This window comes from Zonotrichia leucophrys, chromosome 2 (assembly GCF_028769735.1).
Source record: "Zonotrichia leucophrys gambelii isolate GWCS_2022_RI chromosome 2, RI_Zleu_2.0, whole genome shotgun sequence".
Taxonomy (NCBI): Eukaryota; Metazoa; Chordata; class Aves; order Passeriformes; family Passerellidae; genus Zonotrichia; species Zonotrichia leucophrys.
In genome coordinates, this window is record NC_088171.1 from 135,650,043 (window position 1) to 135,671,716 (window position 21,674).

The 21,674-nt window shown below is 36.4% G+C and overlaps 1 protein-coding gene across 1 annotated transcript; it reads right to left on the minus strand.

Annotated features, from left to right (window-relative positions):
* Positions 1-245: 245 nt before the first annotated feature.
* LRRCC1 (leucine rich repeat and coiled-coil centrosomal protein 1) lies at positions 246-19,069 on the minus strand. The gene is made up of 19 exons (XM_064706565.1): positions 18,885-19,069; positions 18,598-18,803; positions 18,179-18,244; positions 17,269-17,436; positions 15,228-15,397; positions 14,918-15,127; positions 13,899-14,098; positions 13,015-13,186; positions 12,542-12,690; positions 11,299-11,503; positions 8,843-8,982; positions 7,373-7,574; positions 6,098-6,283; positions 4,776-4,950; positions 3,922-4,085; positions 2,874-3,082; positions 2,557-2,694; positions 1,115-1,250; positions 246-505 (listed from the first exon to the last, which is right to left on the minus strand). The coding sequence occupies exons 1-19, from the start codon at positions 18,959-18,961 to the stop codon at positions 374-376; spliced, it is 3,105 nt and encodes a 1,034-aa protein (XP_064562635.1). The 5' UTR covers positions 18,962-19,069; the 3' UTR covers positions 246-373.
* Positions 19,070-21,674: the final 2,605 nt, after the last annotated feature.

A 21,674-nucleotide genomic window follows, 5' to 3' on the forward strand; every position in this document is an offset into this window, starting at 1 on the left:
CGTCTGTGATTCAGTATTGTTGGTTCTCCCGTTACAAGAATCTTTACCTCACTGAAGCAAAGCTTCAAGCTTTTGGCTTAGAACTTTCCAAGTTTCTTTTCTCTTATTAAACATGCTAATTCCTAATTTCATATGATGCTTTTCATCTATACGTGTTTTGACCCATTTTGAAAGCAGTTAAAAATAAACCAAGGTTAGAAATAACTATTTATTATGAAAATAATGTAAAAACACTTGTTTGCTCCCTGAACTATTAAATATACAACAAAGACTTAATTCTCTAGAAAACAAGGACAAATGCATTGTAGTGGATGAAACTGCTTGTGTAATTGTTGGGGAATATGAAACAGTAACATACATTTTAATATAAATATTAATAATCCTCAAAGTCTTGTTGAATATCATTCAGTGCATTTGTAAGTCGTCGTATTTTATTTTCCATGGCTTTTTTATTGTTTGCCATTTCTTGCAGAAGCTCCCGCATTTCTTCTTCAACAGAGTAGACCTGAAAGAGCACACAGAGATGAAGTAGAATTCTTGCTTTTCTTAATACACCTAAACCCATATAATCTTGGCAATTTTTAACACTGATAAGCAATGCAAGAGTTACATGCTTATGTTTGAATATGCAATGCATTACTCTTGATACTGGATTCAGAAGCAGAATTTTTTCTTCAAAAAAATGTATTAATCTGCTAGGCGGTAGCAAGTACTGTATCAATACAGAAAACTTATTAAGGAAAAAAAGCATCAGCTGTCATGCTAAGGAAGAATGGAGTAGATGACAGAAACAGTAACAGTTAAGGTTGGCACAGGTGAGTTAAATGGATTATCTGGCATAGTCAACACTACTCTTGCCTGTATGGATAAGGAAATGTTTAGCTATTGATTCATAATAGCTGCATAGCATGGAGCTTTACTCTGCTTGAATATAAAACATTACAAAGGCACAAGTCTAGAGATTTTCTTGCTGTGCAAAGATTGAGTACTAAACCAGGACTGTTTCCATCCAGTCAGCCTGACAGATTCAAACAGGAGACTTCCAAGCACCACTCTTGTAGCAGCTGTAGAATAAAAATGCAAATACAATAAAAATGTATAAATTGAGTGTTACTTTTTCATTTGCTGCTTCAATTTGTTTTTCCTTTTCATTTTCCAGGTGCAAGAGTTCTTCCTGATGTGCTGCCAAAACTGACTCAAGTTTCTTTCTGAAGGCATTATCCATTTTATGAAGCTTTTCCATAGCAATCCTAAAAAAATTATTGGAAAAAAAAAATCACGGTCCTGCAAACAACTGAAGTATTTTGCTCTGTCCAGTTCTACCTTTGATAAGGTTTTAATAACATAAGCATGAATACAATTACATACTGGCATCAGAAGTGTCCTGTTTGTTCAAGTACAATTTCTAGCTTTATGCACTCTGGCATTCTCTAAGGAGAGACACTTAATCACCAGCAAAGGATATGAAGATTGGGGCTTGCTACTGTCAACATGGACAAGAACTCCATGTATTTTCAAATATCTCCTTCTGCTTTTGGTTCCCAAGAAGTGAATGAACTGTGTGATCCTGTGAACAGCCTGTGAGCCTGTGTCTCACAGAAATAGAAGTGTCTCCTTCACCACAAAGAAGCATTTCTTTAACTGCAAGCAAATTCTGCTTATAAGGGATAATTCTTAAATATGCAGGAACAAAATGCAAGGCAATTTTATACAATTAATTTACAAGAAAATTCTGAAACAAACCAGAATTATTTAGAACAAAAATGTCATTTTCACTATTGATCTCCTGCAAGTTTCAAACCCCAACACTACTGACTGTTTGAGGTGGTTTGTTTTGTTTGGCTTTTTTGTTATTGTTGTTTGTTGTTGATTTGTTGTGGTTCTGTTATTTTTTAATTTTTATGCAGTCTTATTAACTAGCTGGTATTTTTTCAAGAATAGTTGGGAGGAAGGAAGAAAAACATGAGAAGGGGGCCAAAGAATAAAGTGAAAATCATCAGTTTAGTAAACTTCTCCATCCTTCCAGAAGCATATGAAATAATTTTTCAGATTATGAGTACTAGTTCCTGTATCATCTCATATTTAACTATTAATTAATTTAAGAAATTGACAGTAAGAGGAACAAGAAAATAAATTTTTAATCTTGCTATTTGTATGGGAAAAGAATGATGGGTAATTTAGAAACAGTCTGTCACAGACTGAAACAGTGATTAACAGACACCAACTTGGGCAGGAGTGTTGATCTGCTGGAAGGCAGGAAGGCTCTACAGAAGGGATCAGGGCAGGTTGGATTGATGGGGCAAGGCCAATTGTATGAGGTCATTTTCAAAGAAAATGGAAATAATGATGTTCAGATGCCAAATGCTCTAACTGAATGCCGATTCCATTCCACCTCTACAGCAAGAATTCCTTCTAGGCCCAGTTTGTAACTGGGCTCACCAGGTAGTTAAAAAGGATTACATATTGTTTCACCCCATAATCAAGCACTTCGGCACAGTTATTAATAGTGCAACTCTACATAACTGAGTAGTCACAAAATAAATTATTAGTGTTTACCTTTGAGTTTGAAGACTTTTATTTCTCTCTTCAATCAGCTTCTTCTCTTTGAAATCAAAGTTCTCCTTCATTTGTTTAACCTGCATCTCCAGCTGGCTTAACAGCTCTCCTTTACCTTGCCACCTCTTTTTCAGTGCACTGAAAATAAAATGCACATACTTACAATGAATGTAAATACCACTTGTTAGGAAGGCAGAAGAGTTTCACATGCTTCCATTTTTCCTCATTTCTGTGGGTTTTAATAGCAAGCAAGAATAACTTCAGAGCAGTGTTGCATACAATGATCCCAAAGAATTATTGTGATATTTATGTATCACCTGTGTGCATTCTTAATGTCATCAAGTTCTACTTCTTTTTCTTCTAGCAGTTGCTTTAATTCCTCTTTTCTTTCATTTTGCCTTTCTAATTTTTTCATTAGGTTTTCACATTCAGCAGCTTTTTCATCCAACTGTATTTGAAGCAATTTCTGAGCTTCCCGATTTTCTTCATGGTGTTTTTTGATTTGTTTATCTTTTTCTTGTAAGCCCTTTAGAAGACAAATATTTTAGAACACACAAACTTCCTTAACTTTATTGTTACCCCTTAAGAGTATGTGTTTAGTCTATGATGGAATAAAGCAAAGAACATAAAAGTTTAGTCTTCTGAATCTATGAAAAACACTTAGTAAAGTGACAGTCAGTTACTTCATCTGAAAGAAGTCTGAATTTTAAAAAAAGTCATCAAAACATAAATCTGAAGTTGAAGGCAAGATAAGAAAAAAGTTATTTTGAACTCTTATTCTACATAAGAGTTGAATAAACAACTTATATGTAAGCTACTGAGCTCACAATCTGTGTAACAATTACTAATGCATCTAACTTTGGCATAACATGCTATAAAACTGATTATTAAGCTAAAGTTTTAAGTCTCGAAATGAGACAAATGGAATTATTGGGACAAAACATATTACTTCTGCTGCCAAAATACTATTTTACAAGAGCTAACTAAATAAAAAATATTTATGTTGTAAAATAAATGTGGAGCAAACTTTTAAAAACTATTTTTCCTTTTCTTTTAAACACTCAGAATTATGCTATCCTAGCTTCACCCCTCGCAAAATCATTATCAAGAATACACTGAAGCAAAGAGAAGAAAGTCTGTACATAAATATGGTTCAATGAGAGATTCAAAGTAATATCACTGTGCATCTATTTAATAAAAAGCCCTCTTCTGCTCTCAGTGAAATGAATTGCCACTGACAGCCTGATTGTCATTTGTGAGTCAGAAAACTCTAACTGCAGACCCAGCTTTTATCAAAGGGTTTGTCGTAGCTAAAATTAAGACTTGCAGTGAAAGTTAAGCACACAAATTGTCAGATTTACTTACTTCTTTTAGTCTCCTAATTGTTTCTGTCTGATCATCCATTATTTTGTTTTTAATTTTTATGGTATCACTGTCCTGTTCTTTTTGCTTTTTTAATGTGTCAATCTCATTTGTTAAAACTTCAATTTTTGCCTCCAGTCTCCCCCGATCTTGTGCAAGATGAGCTCCTGGACAAAACAGGATATTGATTTCAAGATGTGGAATGTTGGGAGATTGGGCTGGGCGAGGCAAAGGTAAGAACCTTACAAACCAAAGGTTTGACTGTTTTTCCCACTGGAAACACTGTAAGGATTTACTCTGTAGGTAGGTAACACTTAAGAGGAAATGCAGAACTGAAGGTCTGTGTTTTATCCTTTATGAAAACTTCTCTAAAAATAGTTGACAATAATTCTTACAGACCCCTAAAGACCACAAGGTGGTGCTGAATCACAGGAATAGAGAAAAATGCCCAAACATTTTTTCTTCTAGCATTTAACACTGTTTTAAGAGATATACTGAAATTTCCATATTAGATTTCCCTGCTAGACAAGAAGCATTACATAACATTATTTACAGATCCTTGTTTTTCTAGTTTCATGTTTAAAAGTTCTTTGTACAACTTCATGGCATTTTCACATTTTCAGGAAACAGATAAACTGTATTCACAGCTGACTCCCACAAGTGCCGTTACAGATCCTGTATCAGCCCATGTGCCACAGAACATTTATTGTTGCACATCATCTTTATAACTGGGTAAGATCAGGAAGGCATCCAAGGACCTTGTCATGATTAAAACTCTATTGGAGTGTTTATCTGAAACATAAGATATTGAACACCTTTTTTTTTCTCCTGCAAAAGAAAAAAAACCACTATTTTACCCTGTTCTGCCAACTCCTGCCCCCATATTTTTCTTTCCATTTTTAATCCATCAATCACAGATTCCTGGGCTGTCAGCTGGGAAACAAGTTTAGCATTTTCCTTTTTTAGAAGTTCAACTTGAACAGCCTTTTGTTTGTCCTCCTCAATCACAGTTTCAAGTTCTCCAGTTCGACACTGTACAAACAAACATTGGGAAAAGACAGTAAGATCATTTAAAACAATGCGCAAAATTTCAAATCAATACTAAGGGATTAGGAAAGTAATCCTTATATACACCAAATTAAGTTAACTGAGAAATATTCTGCTTGCATTCAGGGCTCTATCTGTACCTCATTCCAGTAGTGAAACACAAATGTTTTCTTCAGACAGACATCCTTCAGTCCCAGAAAACTGTAAAGCTGACTTCTAAATACCCACTCTAAAGTATTAATGTCATAATATAAAGCAGTTTAGAATTATAAATGCATAAGTCAGGAAAAGCAAAGTAAAGTAAAGATATTAAAAACTGAATCAGAAGAAGACAGAAGCTGCGACATACTTTCATTTCCAAAGATAAATATGTATCTTCAATTATCCCAGCCACATTTTGTTTTACAGATTACAGCTATTTAATATAGGTATTTTTCAATTTTATTCTTAAAAGCATCACTGACTGGCAGAATCATATTCTGTACAACAACAAAATGTTGGGGCACCCTAGCAACAACATGTAGAGGGGAGATTAGAAACAGCTGTGTAGGGGTTGTATTCCACACAAGTTTTAGCACAAAGCTGGACTGGATCACACAACCATTCAAAAGTTATGTCCTTTAAATTTAAAAACATTATTTACAGATAATAGTGCTAGAATATGTTATCACAAAACAACTGTGCCCACAGGATTTAAGATTAAAATCTGACAGTAGATAACAAATAATACTAATATTATACAACTAGGAGATACTAAGCTGCTAATAACTACATGGCATTATTTGTTCAATTACAGTTTTACTTCATATAAGTGACCAGTGCAGAAGCATGTTCCATTTCTTTGAATTTATAAGGGGTCAGGGCTATTAATGTAGCCCAACTGCTATGTAAAAACTTCTACTGCTCAAAGGGCAAGGAGTTCACTTTCCAAAACATGAGTGAGTTGACATTGTTCTATATGGGGAGCAGTGTTTGTGAGAAACAGAAGTGCAAGATGCAAGAATAAAGGCTGGTGTGCACTACTGCATTTAAGTGCAATAGGAAACCTGTGCCTTTTAGTTAATCATTAACTTTTATAGATGAAACATCACAAAAAATAATCTGGGTAATTGAAATGTTTTGAAACAAATACCTTTAGGTTTGCTGTAGCTTCTTCATTTGATTTTGTTAATTCTGCAATTTTTGCTTTCTGTTCTTCCACTAAATTTGTCAGGTCTTGGATCAGACTTGCCATGTCTTTTTCTCTTTGTTCCAACTCAAACAGGGCTTGTTTGTGTTCAACTAAATCAGCAGAAGCTTTTTCATACCCCTCTTTTACCTAAAATTTTAGAAAACAAGACTTGAAAAATGCTACTATTTGGAAAAAAAAGGTGCATATATAAACATAACTGACACTCGAATTTCAAGTGAAGACACAGAAATTCATCAACTCTATAGGAAATTAGTGATAGTCTGGAACCAGTTTTCTCCTGGTTTATTTGTGAACCTACAACTTGAAAAACTGGTTCTGCCCAGCTGAGTACTTGTAAAAAGACCCCCAACCCAACAAAACATAACAAAAACCTCCAAACAAACAACCAAAAAAAAACCCTAACACACAGAAAAAAAAATTATGGGTGGATGGGAAGCAGAGCAGAAAAAACATACTTGGGAGCTAAAAACAATGCCTTGATTTAATCTCATTGTTAAAAATGACATTAAAATCACAAAAGAAGGACAAAGTTAATTCAAGACTTTTCTTTCTTGCAACAGAAAGTTTTGAAGGGTAAAACCCCTGTCTTTTCCCAATTTCCCATTTATTTAAATCAAAGAAAACCAAGTTTAAGGTGAAGAATTTAATATTTTATTTAACATATGAAAAATGTAAATACTAGCCACAGAAATAAACTCCTTGAGGAATTTTGCAAGCAAGTTTTGAATTTGAGTTTCAAAATATATATCCAAAATTCAATTTTGAAAATTTACACAATAAGGAACTATATTACTAAATACACTTGTATATATATATTTAATGATAACCTTATCAAAACACAAACCAATAAAGAGGTTTTACTGTAATTGAATATATTCTAATTGAAGGTCAACATATTTTAAAAGAAATTACTAACATCAGACAGAAGGGATTCTTAAAATTTCTTTTGATTAAGTGATTAAGTTCTTCATATGAACAAAAATGTTGGGGTTTTTGAATGCTGACTTGGCATTTGCTGTCATTGTTCTAATCACTGATATTTCAAATCTTTCTACCAGTATTCTTGCATGAATCCTTGGAGCAAAGATCACAGGAATAAACAACCAACCCAACAAAACACCAAAAAACCACTCCCAGAATATCCACCCAAACCCAACACATTTAAGAGAACTACAACCCCACCTAGTGTGAGATAAAATGTTCTCTTAGTCTTACCTCTTTAAACCTTTTTGTTTCCATAGTTAAAGCTAAACGAAATTCATCTTCTAACTCTCTGTACTTCTGGTTTGACATGTTAATTTTCTCCTGCAATTCTCTAACACACTGTTCATGCCTCTGCTCCTCTTTAGCCATTTCTTTTGACAAAGCATCTTGAAATTCAGGTCCATTCAAAGCAACTCGGGTTCCAAGTTCTTTCCTGAAATTACCAAGCATACACTTGAGATATGAACTGCAGGATCTCACAATGCTGTTTTAATTCATTTCCTTGGTCTTACTGAACAAGGATAATGAATTACATAATAAATAAATACATAATAAAGGCTGTCATCTCACAGACAGCCTTCAGTCTTCTCTGACAATGGCCCTAGCATGAGGAAAATTCTGTTGATACTGTTAAAAACACCCAAAGGAATATCCTTACTTTTTAATTCAAACATTTGTAGAAATTATTCAATTGTGCTTTTGCTGTGATTTAGCACTTGTATGCTTTGCTGTTAACAAACATCTGGAAGTGACATTGGAATCAGGGAAAAAGCCCTGTACAGCCAGACACCCTGTTCTGCAGTCATTCCTTTCACCGTCACCCAACAACTGCTGCTATTCACTCAGACCCAAAACCTGCAAAGCAGCAGCAACAGCGACCTAAAAGGACAATGCTGAAAAAAATGTACCCTGTACTTCAATGCTACTCTGTTCATCTACTTTAAAGCAAAAGAAAAAAAATCCACTGTCCTTTTATCTTTTGGAGTTTTATGAGGTAATTATTTAAAAAGTTCTCAAAATAAAGCTGTAAGATTCTTCCTATCTAAACCTGCCATTTTCGTGGTGACAGTACATTTTCCCCTGTACAATTTAGCAAATTTAACTAGCTTATTTTATTAATAACCTCCCTTATATAATACTATATCTCATGGTATTCTTGATACAGTTTTTACACATATCTGATTGTATTAGCTGAACACCACAGAACTTAGCCTCAAGTATTCTCCAAAAAAGGGAAATTTTCAAAGAGGAAAACAGCCAGGCAAGTAACTCACATGCCACCCAACAAGCAAGGTTCTGCAGAGGCTGCAGAATACTTTGTGTTATTGTAGCATATGCAGCTCTTCAGTCAGTAATTCAAATATGATTTTATTTTTATCTGATTATTCCTGGATTACAGATCAAGTATTTAAAATAATGAATTTGGCCATATTGTAAGAGAAAAACCTTTCACATGAAAGGCTGGAAGTTGCCTACATGAACTTATGAGTCAGGAATCTACAAGATATTCCTAAATGAGCAAGCAAATGTGTAGGAAGACATCTACGTTTTCACAATGACCATCTCTCCCAGTAAACAAAAAACCCAAAACAAACCAAACCCGAACAGAAACGCATCCATACTTTAGAACACATTCAAAAAGCCATGCTGGCAACACAAACATCTCTACTAACTTGTGAAAAGAAAATAATGACCCCATACCTTTGCTCTTGCTCTCTTAATACAAGAAGCTCATGGAGTTGTTTTACCTTCTCCTTCTGTTGTCGGACAGATATTCGAAGTATCTGTACTTCTCTTTCATTTGCTGATGCTTTGAGCTCTGCTTCTTGCAACTGTTTCATCTATGTCATAAAGACAAGAGCAAGATCTTCTTGAAACTGTAATCTAATTGTCATGTTTTTTACTAGAACACAAAGAAACAGGTGCCTTCTAAGAGTTTTTGTTTGGGTGTTTTTGTTTGATTTTGTTTTGGTTTTTCTTAATATATTGTAACACTTGAAGAAATCTAAGATAAGATGTTTAAAATAAAGTCTTAACTTCCTACAACTCAAACAGCAACCTTGATAAAGAACCAATGGCATTTACTTAATTTGTAAAGAACTTCGAGGTGTCCTGCAGAAGTGGAAGAAGAAGGGCATTGGCAGAACAATTTCTGCAATTGGAAACTCTTTTATTGTAGTACTTGTATTAGTTTCAAACAAAACATTTTTAGATGTATTCAACATTAACTTCATTTTAACACTCCACTTTTGTCAAAAATCTCCATCTTTCTGATTTGTACAGTTTAGAGCTGCTGAACAGAGCTGCTTTCTAATGATTTTACAAAAAATGTAGAATTGGTACAAACAGCAGATGGCATACTCCACTTTTCCATTCGATGCAAGCTTTTATGTGTAATTCAATTTTATAGACTTAAGCCTTTTAAATATGAAACTCTTTTCTGATTCAACATGAAGAAAAAAAGTTATAAAAAAGGTTTTGATTACTCATTAAATGGTAATTCAAAATCAGGACAATTCAGAAGGCTAAGTTTTTATATTCTACATGTTAAGCCTTTTCATTAACAATTTAATGAGTAACTTTTAGACACATCACACTGTATTCCTTTGTTTTGTGGAAGAAGTGAAGGAATTCTCTCCTAAACTGAAGCACTTAAAAATGACAAGCAAGAACACATTTTGACAAAAATGTCAAGGAAATACAAGGGAATAGGGTACACATTTAGATGCATAGTAAACTTACTCATCTTGAATCTCTTCAAGAAGTCATCTAGTAATGCTGACTGAAGGTCTTAAATAATGGTGGCTACATGGAGTAACCATAATTTACCTCTGAAAGTAATTGCTGGGATATACAATGAGAAAGCTCTCTGGAATATTCTAGAATTTCTTAATCTTGGAATTGATAGAATAGGCCAAAGGTATATTAAATCTGAACATTCAAAAAGAGGATTTAGTTTTGAGAGTATCATGATTTATTCTTTGAAACATAATTATTAAGGAGTATTTGCTACAGGATCTTAAGGACAGGAAAAAAAGATCTTCCCTTAATAAAAACAATGTTACTACCACCAAAAGAGATGACTTATTTCTACAAACTCATCAAAAGAAAAATAAAAAGCCTCATACATCAATGAGGTGTTTCATCATTATGGGATAGAAAAAATCACACACACACTAAATTTAGTACATTTTAAACTGACAGGCAGACCCCTGATCTAAACTGAAGGTCATCTCTAGATTCCATTATAGCTCCAGGGTATCTACAGCTAAGGAAGAAATGGAAGAGCCACTCAAGTCCCCAACCAGGAGCCTAAAGTAGAGGGTGCTTGGATGGGTTTGTCAGGACACTTCCTGATTTTCATTCCTTCCAGGGAACCTAAACAACAACACTTCCTAAAGCACCACACTATCAGTTCAAAGACTTTTCAGGATGGATGTGTTAAGATTCATTTTCTCTAAATTAAGTGACATAGGAATGGACTAACATAGGAATATAAACAAACAAAAGGAGTATATATTGGAGGGCACTGAAAATTCAACAATTAATTTCTCACAAAGAAATAGTGGCAGCATCTGGTCCAGCATCTTGATCTTATATATTTGTATACTTAACAAAGAGCCTCTGACTACAAAAGCATCATTATCTTCTCCAGCTGTAAAAATAAAACAAATAAAATCCCAAACAAACACAAAACATCACACAAACTAACCAGAATCTTTCATGTTCTCAGCAATTACTGTTTTGCTCTGGTTGCAATTAAAAACATCTAATTCTTTAGGCCAGTGAAACAAACAGAACCACCATATTTCCATCCCAGTAGTAAGATGTCTGTTGATTTTAGCAACTTTAAAAACTTGTCTTTATCACTCTGTTTTCAGAAAATATCAACTCTTAGTGTTAAGTACATAGAACTTGCTCTCCTTTATCTTAAGGCCACCATAAAATTTATATTTAAAATTTGTATTTATAAAATACATCAATTGACAGTTAAAATGGATACCTGTTACTAACTACTACTATGCAGAAAAAAAAGCCCCAGGTTTTATTTTGGAAAACTCAGACTCAATGTTGGTAAAATCTAGTACTTCTTTGTATTCAGGACTATGGTAGCCACCCTGTTGCCACTGCATAATTCACTCATGAAAAATATTTACCTCTGCTGCTCGCTGCTGCAACCTTTGTGTCTCCATCTTGGATAGTGTTTCTTCTAAAGCTTGCATGGCCTTCTGATATTCTGCTTCTTTAGTTCTTGCCTGATTTAGCTCATTAGTAAGCCTTTCAGTTTCACCTTTCAACTGTTGGACATCTTCTTGCAGTCTTGCTTTGGCATCTCTCTCTTTCAATATCAATTCCTTTAACCTGAGAATAAACGCAGTGAAGTTGTATTATAAATGTTTTACTTGTAAGTTTCATGCCAAATACATTGAGAAAAAGGCATTCGTAGCTGTTGTAGCTACACATCTTGTATTTTACTGTGTTTTACTATTTATATCACTGTCATATAAAACTGTTTAGAGATATATACTATTAATAGAGTCATGTGTAGCATTATTATATGGAGATTCATTTTCAAAAACCTGAGAGAGAGACAACCTCATAGATGTATCTTTTAGGAAATGACATTCCAGTATTACATTTCTTTACAGGAACATAATAAGCCTCTTAGAGAAGATGGTATAAATGTAGATAGGTATAAAATAAAGGTAGGAAGTGAACCTAAAACAAAAAGGGAAAAAAGGGAAATATTCACAGTCAGTTATGGATGGTAACTCAGGAAGCACATGATTTAGTTCTTCCTAAAAGAAAATGAGGCTTTGATAAATACAATACAGTGAAGAAAAAGCCAAATGGAGCAGGCATCTCCAAGAAAAAGGAGATCTTTGGAAAAGAAAGGCTGCCACTCAGAACACACAAGGATGATGACATCTTCCTCTCTGACGATGGGCTAGGCCTGCCCTGCACAATTCATTGCCTATGGGCTAACTCTAGGCCTGCCAGAAACATTTTTGTTCTAATGTGCAGCGCAGAAAAAAGCAAAGAATGCTCTAGATGTATGTGGAAAGGGAGACTGGGACACAGAAGGCAGAAGTATGATATGGGACAGCTACTAGAGCTTGAACTGAAGGTATAGTTATGACACAGGTTGTTTGGAAAGTAATGGCTAGAAACACAGGAAAGTGGCATACTGATACTGTTCTGTGACAAGAACAGGAAGAAAGCTGCAGAAGAGAATTTCACTAGGTAATACTCAGAGAAATTTTAGCACTACTTCTTGATGCCTTATTTTCCAGTATCTTGTTTAAAGCTGTCCTTGTTTCTTAAGCCTACAAAATGAATTATTGGAAACTAAAAAAACCCACCATAACCAACTCTTAGACTATAGCATTATTTCCCTACCTGTCTCTAGTGAATAAAGCCATACTCTGAATATTCTTTTCTTCTTTTGCCTGCTTCTGTAGCTCACTGACATGCTCTAATAATTTCTTCTCTGCTTGCTCTGCTTTCCACCTCTTTTCTTTCTCTTGATCCAGTTCTTGAATCAGTGCCTTAGCAAGAATGTGATAAGCATCAACTTAATAGGAAACATTCAAACATAGCCAAAAATTATAAACAATATTTATAATTGTAGAAAAAGACGTTTTTTGTCTTTCTGGAATTCATGGATGACAGAAGAAAGTGCAAGTGACCAGTCCAAAAACTCCCATAAAAGTGAAATAAAACACATCTCCCAAGCTGGCACTACAAGAACTCCACTACTTTTGATAATACCTACATGCAATTATTTTCGTAACCTACGGTTTTAGTTTGACCAGGAGACATGTTTGGCTTCAGATGAAGATATATTTAACTGGAAATGATGCAAAACCTACTCGGTATGTTGATTCCTCTATGTGATTTGAATTACATTCTTCTACTTTTTCCATATTGCTCTGTCTTCCAGTTAGTATTTCAGCTTTTCTTCCCACTACTTTAAAATGAGAGTCATTCTCACTGGAGCATGAACACTTTGAGGAACTTTTCTTGTCTTCCCTATATGTAGAGCTGAAAGAGTAACAGTGGATTCAGACACTTTTAAATGAAAAAAAATTACAGTTTAGTGCAGCAGTTAAATACTAAAGAGTTCAAAACCATTTAGAAAATAATTTGCAATCAGACCACAGAAACAGCTAAATTCAAATATTCAGCTCTAAAAAGATACTTAGAACTAGCAGATGCTGCCTAAAACCATCTCATGACCACATAGTCACAAAATAACTTTAGAAGAGTAGAGTAGCTGTAGAGCTGCAGTGGCTGACTGAACAAATATATTCCAATTTGTATTGTCTTCTACTCATCACTTCTGATATTTACTGTACAAATCAAACTAATCACTATGGCATCCTCAGCTTCATCAAAAATATGTATTCTTGACCACTGTTCTGACATCATGAATCTTTTAATTACTCAGTTCCATCTGTGGAAAATTCTTTTGCCACCACAATTTAAAATAAAGACAGAAACATAAGCTGCTAGGATTTCAAAAGTGTTTAGGAATCTTCAGTTCAATTTCCTTCTCACCTGAAGAAAGAAACAGCTCATGTGGAGAAACAACTGAATGAAGCCTCAGTAGCTACTCATTTTCAGGGTACTATTAATTGACTTGATTTAATTTACTCAACCTACCACTTTCAGTGAAATGTTTCAATTTTCAGTGTTCATGTTGAAAATACTCAGTTTCATTAATTTTGGCTTTATATAGTAAACACTGAGATACCTGCCAGTATTTTTTTTCTTTAGATGACTTGCACGACCTTTTGTAGATAAGGCAGTTTTACGGTAAGTGGGGATCTTGCTTCCTTTGACCTTTCTGTTGTTCTCTTTTCCACTTTCATTGTCACTCTCAGAAGTTGGATCTGTGTCTCTCTTAGCTTTGAGAGCACTTGGAGCAGCTTCCTGTCTTGAACTATCAGATACCTAAGAAGAGATCAAAGTTTTAGGTACAAATTTTACAATTTTTGATTGGCTAACACTTATTCAGGTGCAATTTTTAAAAAAGTTCGTACAAAATAATTTTGACAAAAACTAAACAATTGCTTCCAGTTCTTTACCTTTACAATCCCTTCCCTCCTTGCTGAAATATTTTATTGTTTTAAAGCTGAAGTAAACCCAGGATGCTTGAGAACATATAGTTGTTGCCATTTGAAATACCTGAAGTTTGGTAAGATCCTTAGGCAGTTGGGGAAAAATGTGAAACCAACACAGCACTTAAAACCAAAAAAGCCTTGCAAACACCAGTACCAAACAAACCTGACAAACTTATGTTGTCTGTGTTAACAACAGAAACTAATACATGAGAAGCATATCAGACCAAGTTGACCTATTGGTGAAATTAATTTTCACCAACTGTATAATCCAGGCACTTTGGTGCACTTCATGTTTTACTCTGGTTCAGGTAGTACATGGATGGTTTCAGGATTTAAAAAAAAAAGCAACATAAAAATAATTTTCTAATACAACATGATCGGATAGCTCTGCTAGTCCCATACGCTATGGTTTTTATACTGTACGGAATGATTTAGGATTCATGATACAAAATGCAATCTTCAGTTTTAAAGACTAGTTTTTATTTTATTCCCAGCTTCTCACAATGATTAAGAACACATTAGCACAGTCAGCCCATAATACCAGTAGAAATGCTCTAGTCTGGTTAAGCAAATTTTTCATTACCAGAAAGGCACACCTTATCTTACAAACAAAACTTGCTGTGCAATCACAGAAATAAAAAAAAATCACCTTTTGCAGTATCTGTAAAATCTGATCTTCTATTTTTTTAATCCTCATTTCACTGCGTATTTTATCAAGCTGGGTCTTCTCAGGTTCAGAAGATGAGAGAAGCTCTGTGGAAGAGCTGGTGGCACCTTGAACTGGTACCCTTGAACGCTGCCGAAACTGAGCCAGCGCCTGGTCAATGTGTGGTGTCGCCAGCGGTAAGGGAACATTGCTCTATCAGAAGATAAGACAACTCTTGTAGCATTAGTATGTTGCATGCAATATAAAAATAGAATGTGTCAATTTTAAGACTAGTACACACAAACTATGGCACCTGATCTCGGGTGGAAGGGCACCCAGATGAAACCAAAGAGCCCAAAATGTCTTGTAAACACTGCAAATCCGAACGGTTTTCTTCTGCCAGGTCCACTGGTTCACCAGAAGTATTTCTTCCATCCAGAACTGTTAGCTGGGGCAATGACTGAAGAACAGTTTCTCTATAACCTTGAGAAAAAGACCACATTTAAATTGAAATCAACCTTCCAAGAAGACACCTGGTGTATTTTAGGTACCTCATCATCTTAAATGATTCATTGCATTTTTAAGGTAATAAAAAAGTGGTGCGTTATCTACAATTGTCTCACCTTTCCCCTCCCAAGGCTTTCAACAGACAACATTACAAATTAAATCAACTGGGAAGCTGCCTGCCTAGTCCTGATCTACACAGGGATTTCCCAGCCACCATCAGCACACTGCAATTGCACAGACAACCTTTCAACATCAGTCTACTGCACCCAAACAGTTGTACCAAGGGAAGGGTAGATAAATGCAATAGAGAAACAAGTTCTGAAAGGGCTTAAACAACTTCATCCTTTGTCAGTGAATGAAGTAAAGTGTTATGAAACCGTAAAGCACCAAAGTTAGCATTTTTAATTGATTAGACTTTGGGCTGCTGAACACTACAGTTTTGAAAGTGCCACCGAAGACATAGATATGAAGAGGTACGTAAACACTTGCAGAAGAAAACTAGTGGCATTTTCTAAGTTAATCAGATACCTTTAATAGTCCTGTTACTGTTTCTGTAGTGTCTCAATGTATTTGTAAAACATGATGAGTGCATTTAAAAACATTACTTAAAACCTTATTTGGCTTTCCTCAGTAACACCTGGTGTTTCTTTTTAACTGTACATACATTACACCTGTATCAGTTGTATGCTCATATGATTGCTATTTTGTATGGCTGTAATTCCTACTGTCCCACTCTTTCAAATTACATTTGAACTCTTGCAAAAGCATCAATCCTCCACTTCCACCTTCCTGTAAGAGACTTTCCTCTCTTATACACAAAGAAAAAAAAAAACCCTACACCAATATAAAATGCTACAATTTAACTTGTTTGAACTTAGACATTTTAATGAACCATAACATTTTAATGGCCTGAAAAACCTGCCCCTAAAGCAGAAGCTCAAATGCAACTGAAAGTGATGCATCCACATGCATTCTCTAACTTGCCTCAAAGCTGCCTAGTGAAACACCTGACACCTAATTGGATGACAATGCTAATTACTGCAGAGTATCCAGAGTCTGTCACTGCTAACCAAAGCAGGGGGAAAAGAAGGAAAAGCTAACTGGTACTCATCTTTCTCTTGCAGTCTCTAGCAGTAGCAGACTACCTATTTCCTGTGTCTGCCCTCTGCCTAAAAGTTCAGCATCTCTACATACATTCTTTGAGTTCTCTACCTTTCCGGCTTATAATATTAATACTATTGTTCTTTCATGAGACCACGTGGCTCAGAGCCCCATCCAACCTGTCCTTGAACACTTCCAGGGATGGGGTATCCACAGCCACTCTGGGCAACCTGCTCCAGTGCCTCACTACCCTTCGCAGTAAAGAATTTTTCCCTAATACTAATCTAAACGTACTCCAGTTTGAAGCCATTCCTCCTTGTCCTGTCACTACATGCCCTTGGAAAGAGTCTCTCTCCTTCCTTCTTTTAGACTCCTCTCAGGTACTGCAAAGACACAACTGGTCACCCTGAAACCTTCTCTTTACCAGGCTGAACAATCCCAATTCTCTCAGCCTCTCCTCACAGGAGAGGTGCTCCATCCCACTAATCATGCTGGTGGCCCTCCTCTGGGCTCACAGGTGAAAATGTTGAGCCTTATCAAAGCATACAATTTACAAGTTTGAGAACATGCTGTCAGGAAAAAAAGGATTTTTTTAAATGGAAAATGAATTCATTTTGACAGAATTTAGATTTCTGCAGGCTGGCCAGTTTTTGAATGAATTGGCAAGCCTCAGAAAACACCTCACAGCTTAAAGGAAATCACTGAGCTAATGAGCACAAATTATCTACATAAGATCAGATCCATACCTGCTATGTGACAAACTGGATTGGCTTTTCCATTTCTTTCCAGCGTGAGGTTTGTCAAACAGCGCAGCCCCTTTGTGCACTGCAGTAAGTGATTAATATTGCTTACACAGTTGCTGTGAAGGTCAATGTGGCTAATCTTATGTCTGGTTCCATGCAGGGAACGAAATCCTTCAGGAAAAAAAAACCCAAACAACCACGAAGTCATGTTTTCTGCTACAGTCCTAGACTATGAGGTTTAAAACAAACAGGATTGTGTTGAAAAATATTCAGTAAATAATATATCATAACTAGAAATGAGAGAACTACGCTTGCTCCATATTCCTTCTCCACATGTTAATAACCTATGCTACTCTACCACAGAGTACAACACTTAAACTACTTATGTGAGCTAACTTTAAAGAAACAGATTTATCTCTGACTGTTAAAAAGCATGTAAAAATAAACCTTTTCCTTCAAGTTTCATTTTATAACACAAGCTCAATAACAAAATTGTTACCAATGTTCTTTTGATTTTCCATTACAAGTTCTCTTGATTTTGTAGAATGAAATCATAAGAACAACTGACCATTTCAACAGAGATATATAAGAAAACTTCGATATCATATGGGAAGTTGCGTTTTCGTTCTATAAAAATGAAAGATATGAATACTTTGGAACTAAGTGAAATGTTTACTACTTTCTGAACAAGCTTGGCCTCACCAAACACAGAAGAATAAATTCCAGTTCAGAGCAATCTTTGGTGTTAAAAACTTTAAAGCTGAGAAGAGCAGCAATTGCCACCTGTATAGTATTATTCAGTGAACTGGCACTTGAAGTACTAGAAACTTCTCAAAATACACTTGGTCAAGTGTTTCAAAATTAAAGTGAGACAAATGCTTTGTATTGCACAGCACATGGCAACATCACTTACCAGAGAGATCATGTATGCGATTATATGACAAGTTCAGCATAGTTAAATTAAAGAGTTTTTCCAATCCTAAAAAAAATGAGGGGAAAAATAGAAACAGGAAGATTTTCAGAAAAATGTTCTGTTTTCATCAAATTCAAGACTTGCAAAGTGAACCTTTAAAGATCATAACTACAACTTATGACATTAATCTATAATCATATTACACAAAAAACAGGTTTTAATTCTAAGTAAAGGCATTTTGCTATGATAAGGCTTACGAAGACTACACATACTCATCTTAAAATTCACTTTATAAAATGGCTAGCATACTAACTCGGTATAACCTTAATTGTAAGCAAACATTCCAGAAGTAAACCTTAATGCAACTCTTAGAAAAACCTTCGTAACTTGCTAAATGGACAGAAATGAACACTGCAGACCCTCCACTTTGGTTAGCAGGTTGCAGGACAAGCTCAGGGTGCGCAGCTTAGCCAGGGAACCGAGCCCCTCGATGCGGCGGATCTGGTTTGATGACAGATCCAAGTGCTGCAGATTGCGGAGGTGGTCGAGCCCTTGGATCCTGGCGATGAGGTTACAGTGGGCGTTGAGCGTGTGCAGGTCCGAGCTCAGGGACACATCCCTCAGGCTGCGGAGAGAGGAGTCCACCGTCAGCCGGCAGCTCGGCCCTGCGCCGCGGCCTCCCCTCTCCCGGCCCCTCCGCACTCACCTCTTAACGCCCTTATCCATGAGGCTGAGCTCGCCGGGGATCCCTGCCATGCCGCCGGGCCCCCGCGCTGACTGCATCTCGCTTCGATGCTCCCTCGTCTCCCACGGCAGCGCTGCCCGCCTTAGGCCGGGACAAAACGCCTCACGGCCCCGCCTCACGGCCCCGCCGCCGCCGCGTCCGCTCCCGCCGCGGGCAGGCGCGGCCGCGGGAAGGCGGCGCTGCCGGAGCCCGCGGGGCAGCCGAGGACGAGCTTCGTGCTCCCACTGCGCTCCCTGCTGCTCTCCTGCCGCTTCCTGCCATGGGCCCAGGAAGGGGCCGGGTTTAGAGACTGGACTGCTTTGCTTTCTTCTCGAGGGGACACGGAGGGGGCGTTGGTGTTTTTTAGCGCTTAGGAGTGTCACAGAATCACAGAACATCCTGAGATGGAAGAAACGCACAGGGGTCATCGGCGGCCATCGCCAGGAGTCACACCGTGTGCCTGAGAGCGCTGTGCGACTCTCAGGCCTGGAACTGTGGCCACCTGCCTGGGGAGCCTGGTCCCGTGCCCAGCCACCAAAGGATAATGTCAGTGAGGTTTTCTGAGATTAGGCAGCTTTGTCAGGAATAAAAAAAATCCTTATTAAGATGCTGTTTGGGAGATTCTGTGAATGCTTTTCTTGTACTAGAAGTCATACGCTAGGATGATCAGTGAAAAAAGTTGCATCTGTACTTTAGGATTCCATTGAGTGTAACATTGATTTGTTCTAAGATAGTGATCCAAATCCAGCTGTACATGGCAGAATAACAGAGTTGGAAGATTGCTGGAAATCACATAATATGTATGCATTCACAGAGAAGGAGACTCAGAAAATAAAAAGAAATTACTTATTTTAACCATGTAAAACATATGCTATGCTGAATTTCCCAATCATGAATACTAGATTATTAATATTTTAATTATGAATTTTAATCGTGCATGGTAAATGCATACCTAAATACATACTACAATTTATGAAATCAATAAATGCAATTTAAAACGTATGCAAGTTTTAGTAAGTAGAGATGTGCTTCTTGTAGAACTACAGTTTTTGTAGTCTGTGTGAAAAATGCATGTATTATATGATTGGCTTTTCGCAAATATTAAAATGAATGTTATATGTGTTGTGTTAGAAAAAAATGCTGTATTAATTCTCTTAAGTACTGTGTTAAATATAGTTTTAGGTTATAAAAAGTGTTAAAATAAGAACTATGCTAGTGGGGTTGTTTCTAAAGAAAGGAATGAGGCACTCGCACCAAATGGCAGCCACAGGACATCTAAATCTTTCAGGGAAAAGAATTTATTGCCTTCTTATCAGAAGAAAATAACTTCTTCCCACCTTGAAGGTGCTGTTAGGATTAGAAGGAAGAAGTTGACAATGACCAGACAAAATCCTGTGTTTGAATGGAATTTATGCATCATGTATGAAGTGTATGAATATGCAACAGGCTATTGTTCTTAAAGGTTAATCCTTTGTTAGCAGGGGTCCTTTTTCAGGCTCATGATGCCCAGAAAAAGGTACCCAGACGTCCGTAACTCTTTGTCTTTTGTCTCATATTGTCTTAATTCAATTTGTCCAAATTGTTATTACTCTAATTGTGTTACTATTTTTTTTAACTATTTAATAACTGTTGAACTTTAAAAAATTTTAAAAACAAGTGATTGGCGTTTTTCACAGTCTGTAAGATGAAAGTAGTTGGAGAGTACTGCAGGGATTTGGAGAAAATGGAAGAATTTTCTTATGGTTAGAGGCTGCTCTGGGGCTGTAGATTCTGTCACTGACCATGCTGCAGAGCTTCTTTGTGGTGAGGAAACTCACTTTAGGTCATTGAAACAATTAAAAGAACAGTCTCTGCACATGCCTGTTTTAGCCATAGGATTCTTACATGATGGCATATTATATAAACTAATTTTCAGATGAATTTAATTTGTATTTGAGTGGAAATCCTGCTGTTCAAGACTGGTGTGAACCACTGTGTCTTTCAAGTTGGCCCCTGTAAAAGCATGAGTTTTGTTCACTGCACTGCTGAGCTTTGACCTGCAGGAGAAAACTGGTTCTGCCACTTAACTGACAGAAAGTAAAAACTTTGCAGTTATGAGTTTGGGCACTTACACAACCCTTAGGGTTCATGGTGAGCTTCTTTTCAGTTAGTTTTCTTCTTTCTGCCCATTTTTCTCTGCATCTTTAAAAAAAAATACATTTTGGTACAAAAGTAATTTGTTTATGGCATCTCCACATCTGATTGAAGAGAAGCTCCTAACACAAAATATGCAACAGATAAGTATGTAGAAAAATCAGCAGCCACACCTTAAAAGACACATGCCACACCAGTGGGAACTTCCAACCTTCTTCCTTCTGTTCCACAGCTCCCGTGCAGAAATGAAAATTATGATACAGCTTCTTTCCTTCCCTCACAGCAGTGTCTGAAGATTAATGCCATCTTAGGACATGTTTGAGTACCAGTCTATCAGTGTGTGCTCAGGAAAAAACTGGGAATAAAACTGGTAATTTTCTTTCTAGGGCAATGTTTAATGAGTGAAGCATAAACAAGCTCCAATATACCCAGTGACTGATGAGATTTTGGCAAAGCATACTGGTGATTATTGGTTATCACTGTCCCTTTTCTGAGTAGATGGTGGAAAAATAGTGGCAGGCTGTTCATCTAACATCCATGTCACTGTCAATAATATGTGGAAGGTTGATTTCTTTCCTCATGCTGCCATATCCTTCCTCTTTCCCTAAGGTTGATGTAGAAGTCACATTTACTCACCTC

What these genes read in the sequence shown, in the direction of transcription:
- LRRCC1 (XM_064706565.1), bottom strand. Translation starts at nt 18,961, where the DNA reads ATGCAGTCAGCGCGGGGGCCCGGCGGCATGGCAGGGATCCCCGGCGAG. An exon ending in TCGCATACATGATCTCTCTG is followed by an intron (nt 17,437 to 18,178) that starts GTAAGTGATGTT and finishes TTTTTCCTGAAG; the next exon opens with GATTTCGTTCCCTGCATGGA. An exon ending in GCCCTTCCACCCGAGATCAG is followed by an intron (nt 15,128 to 15,227) that starts GTGCCATAGTTT and finishes ATCTTCTGATAG; the next exon opens with AGCAATGTTCCCTTACCGCT.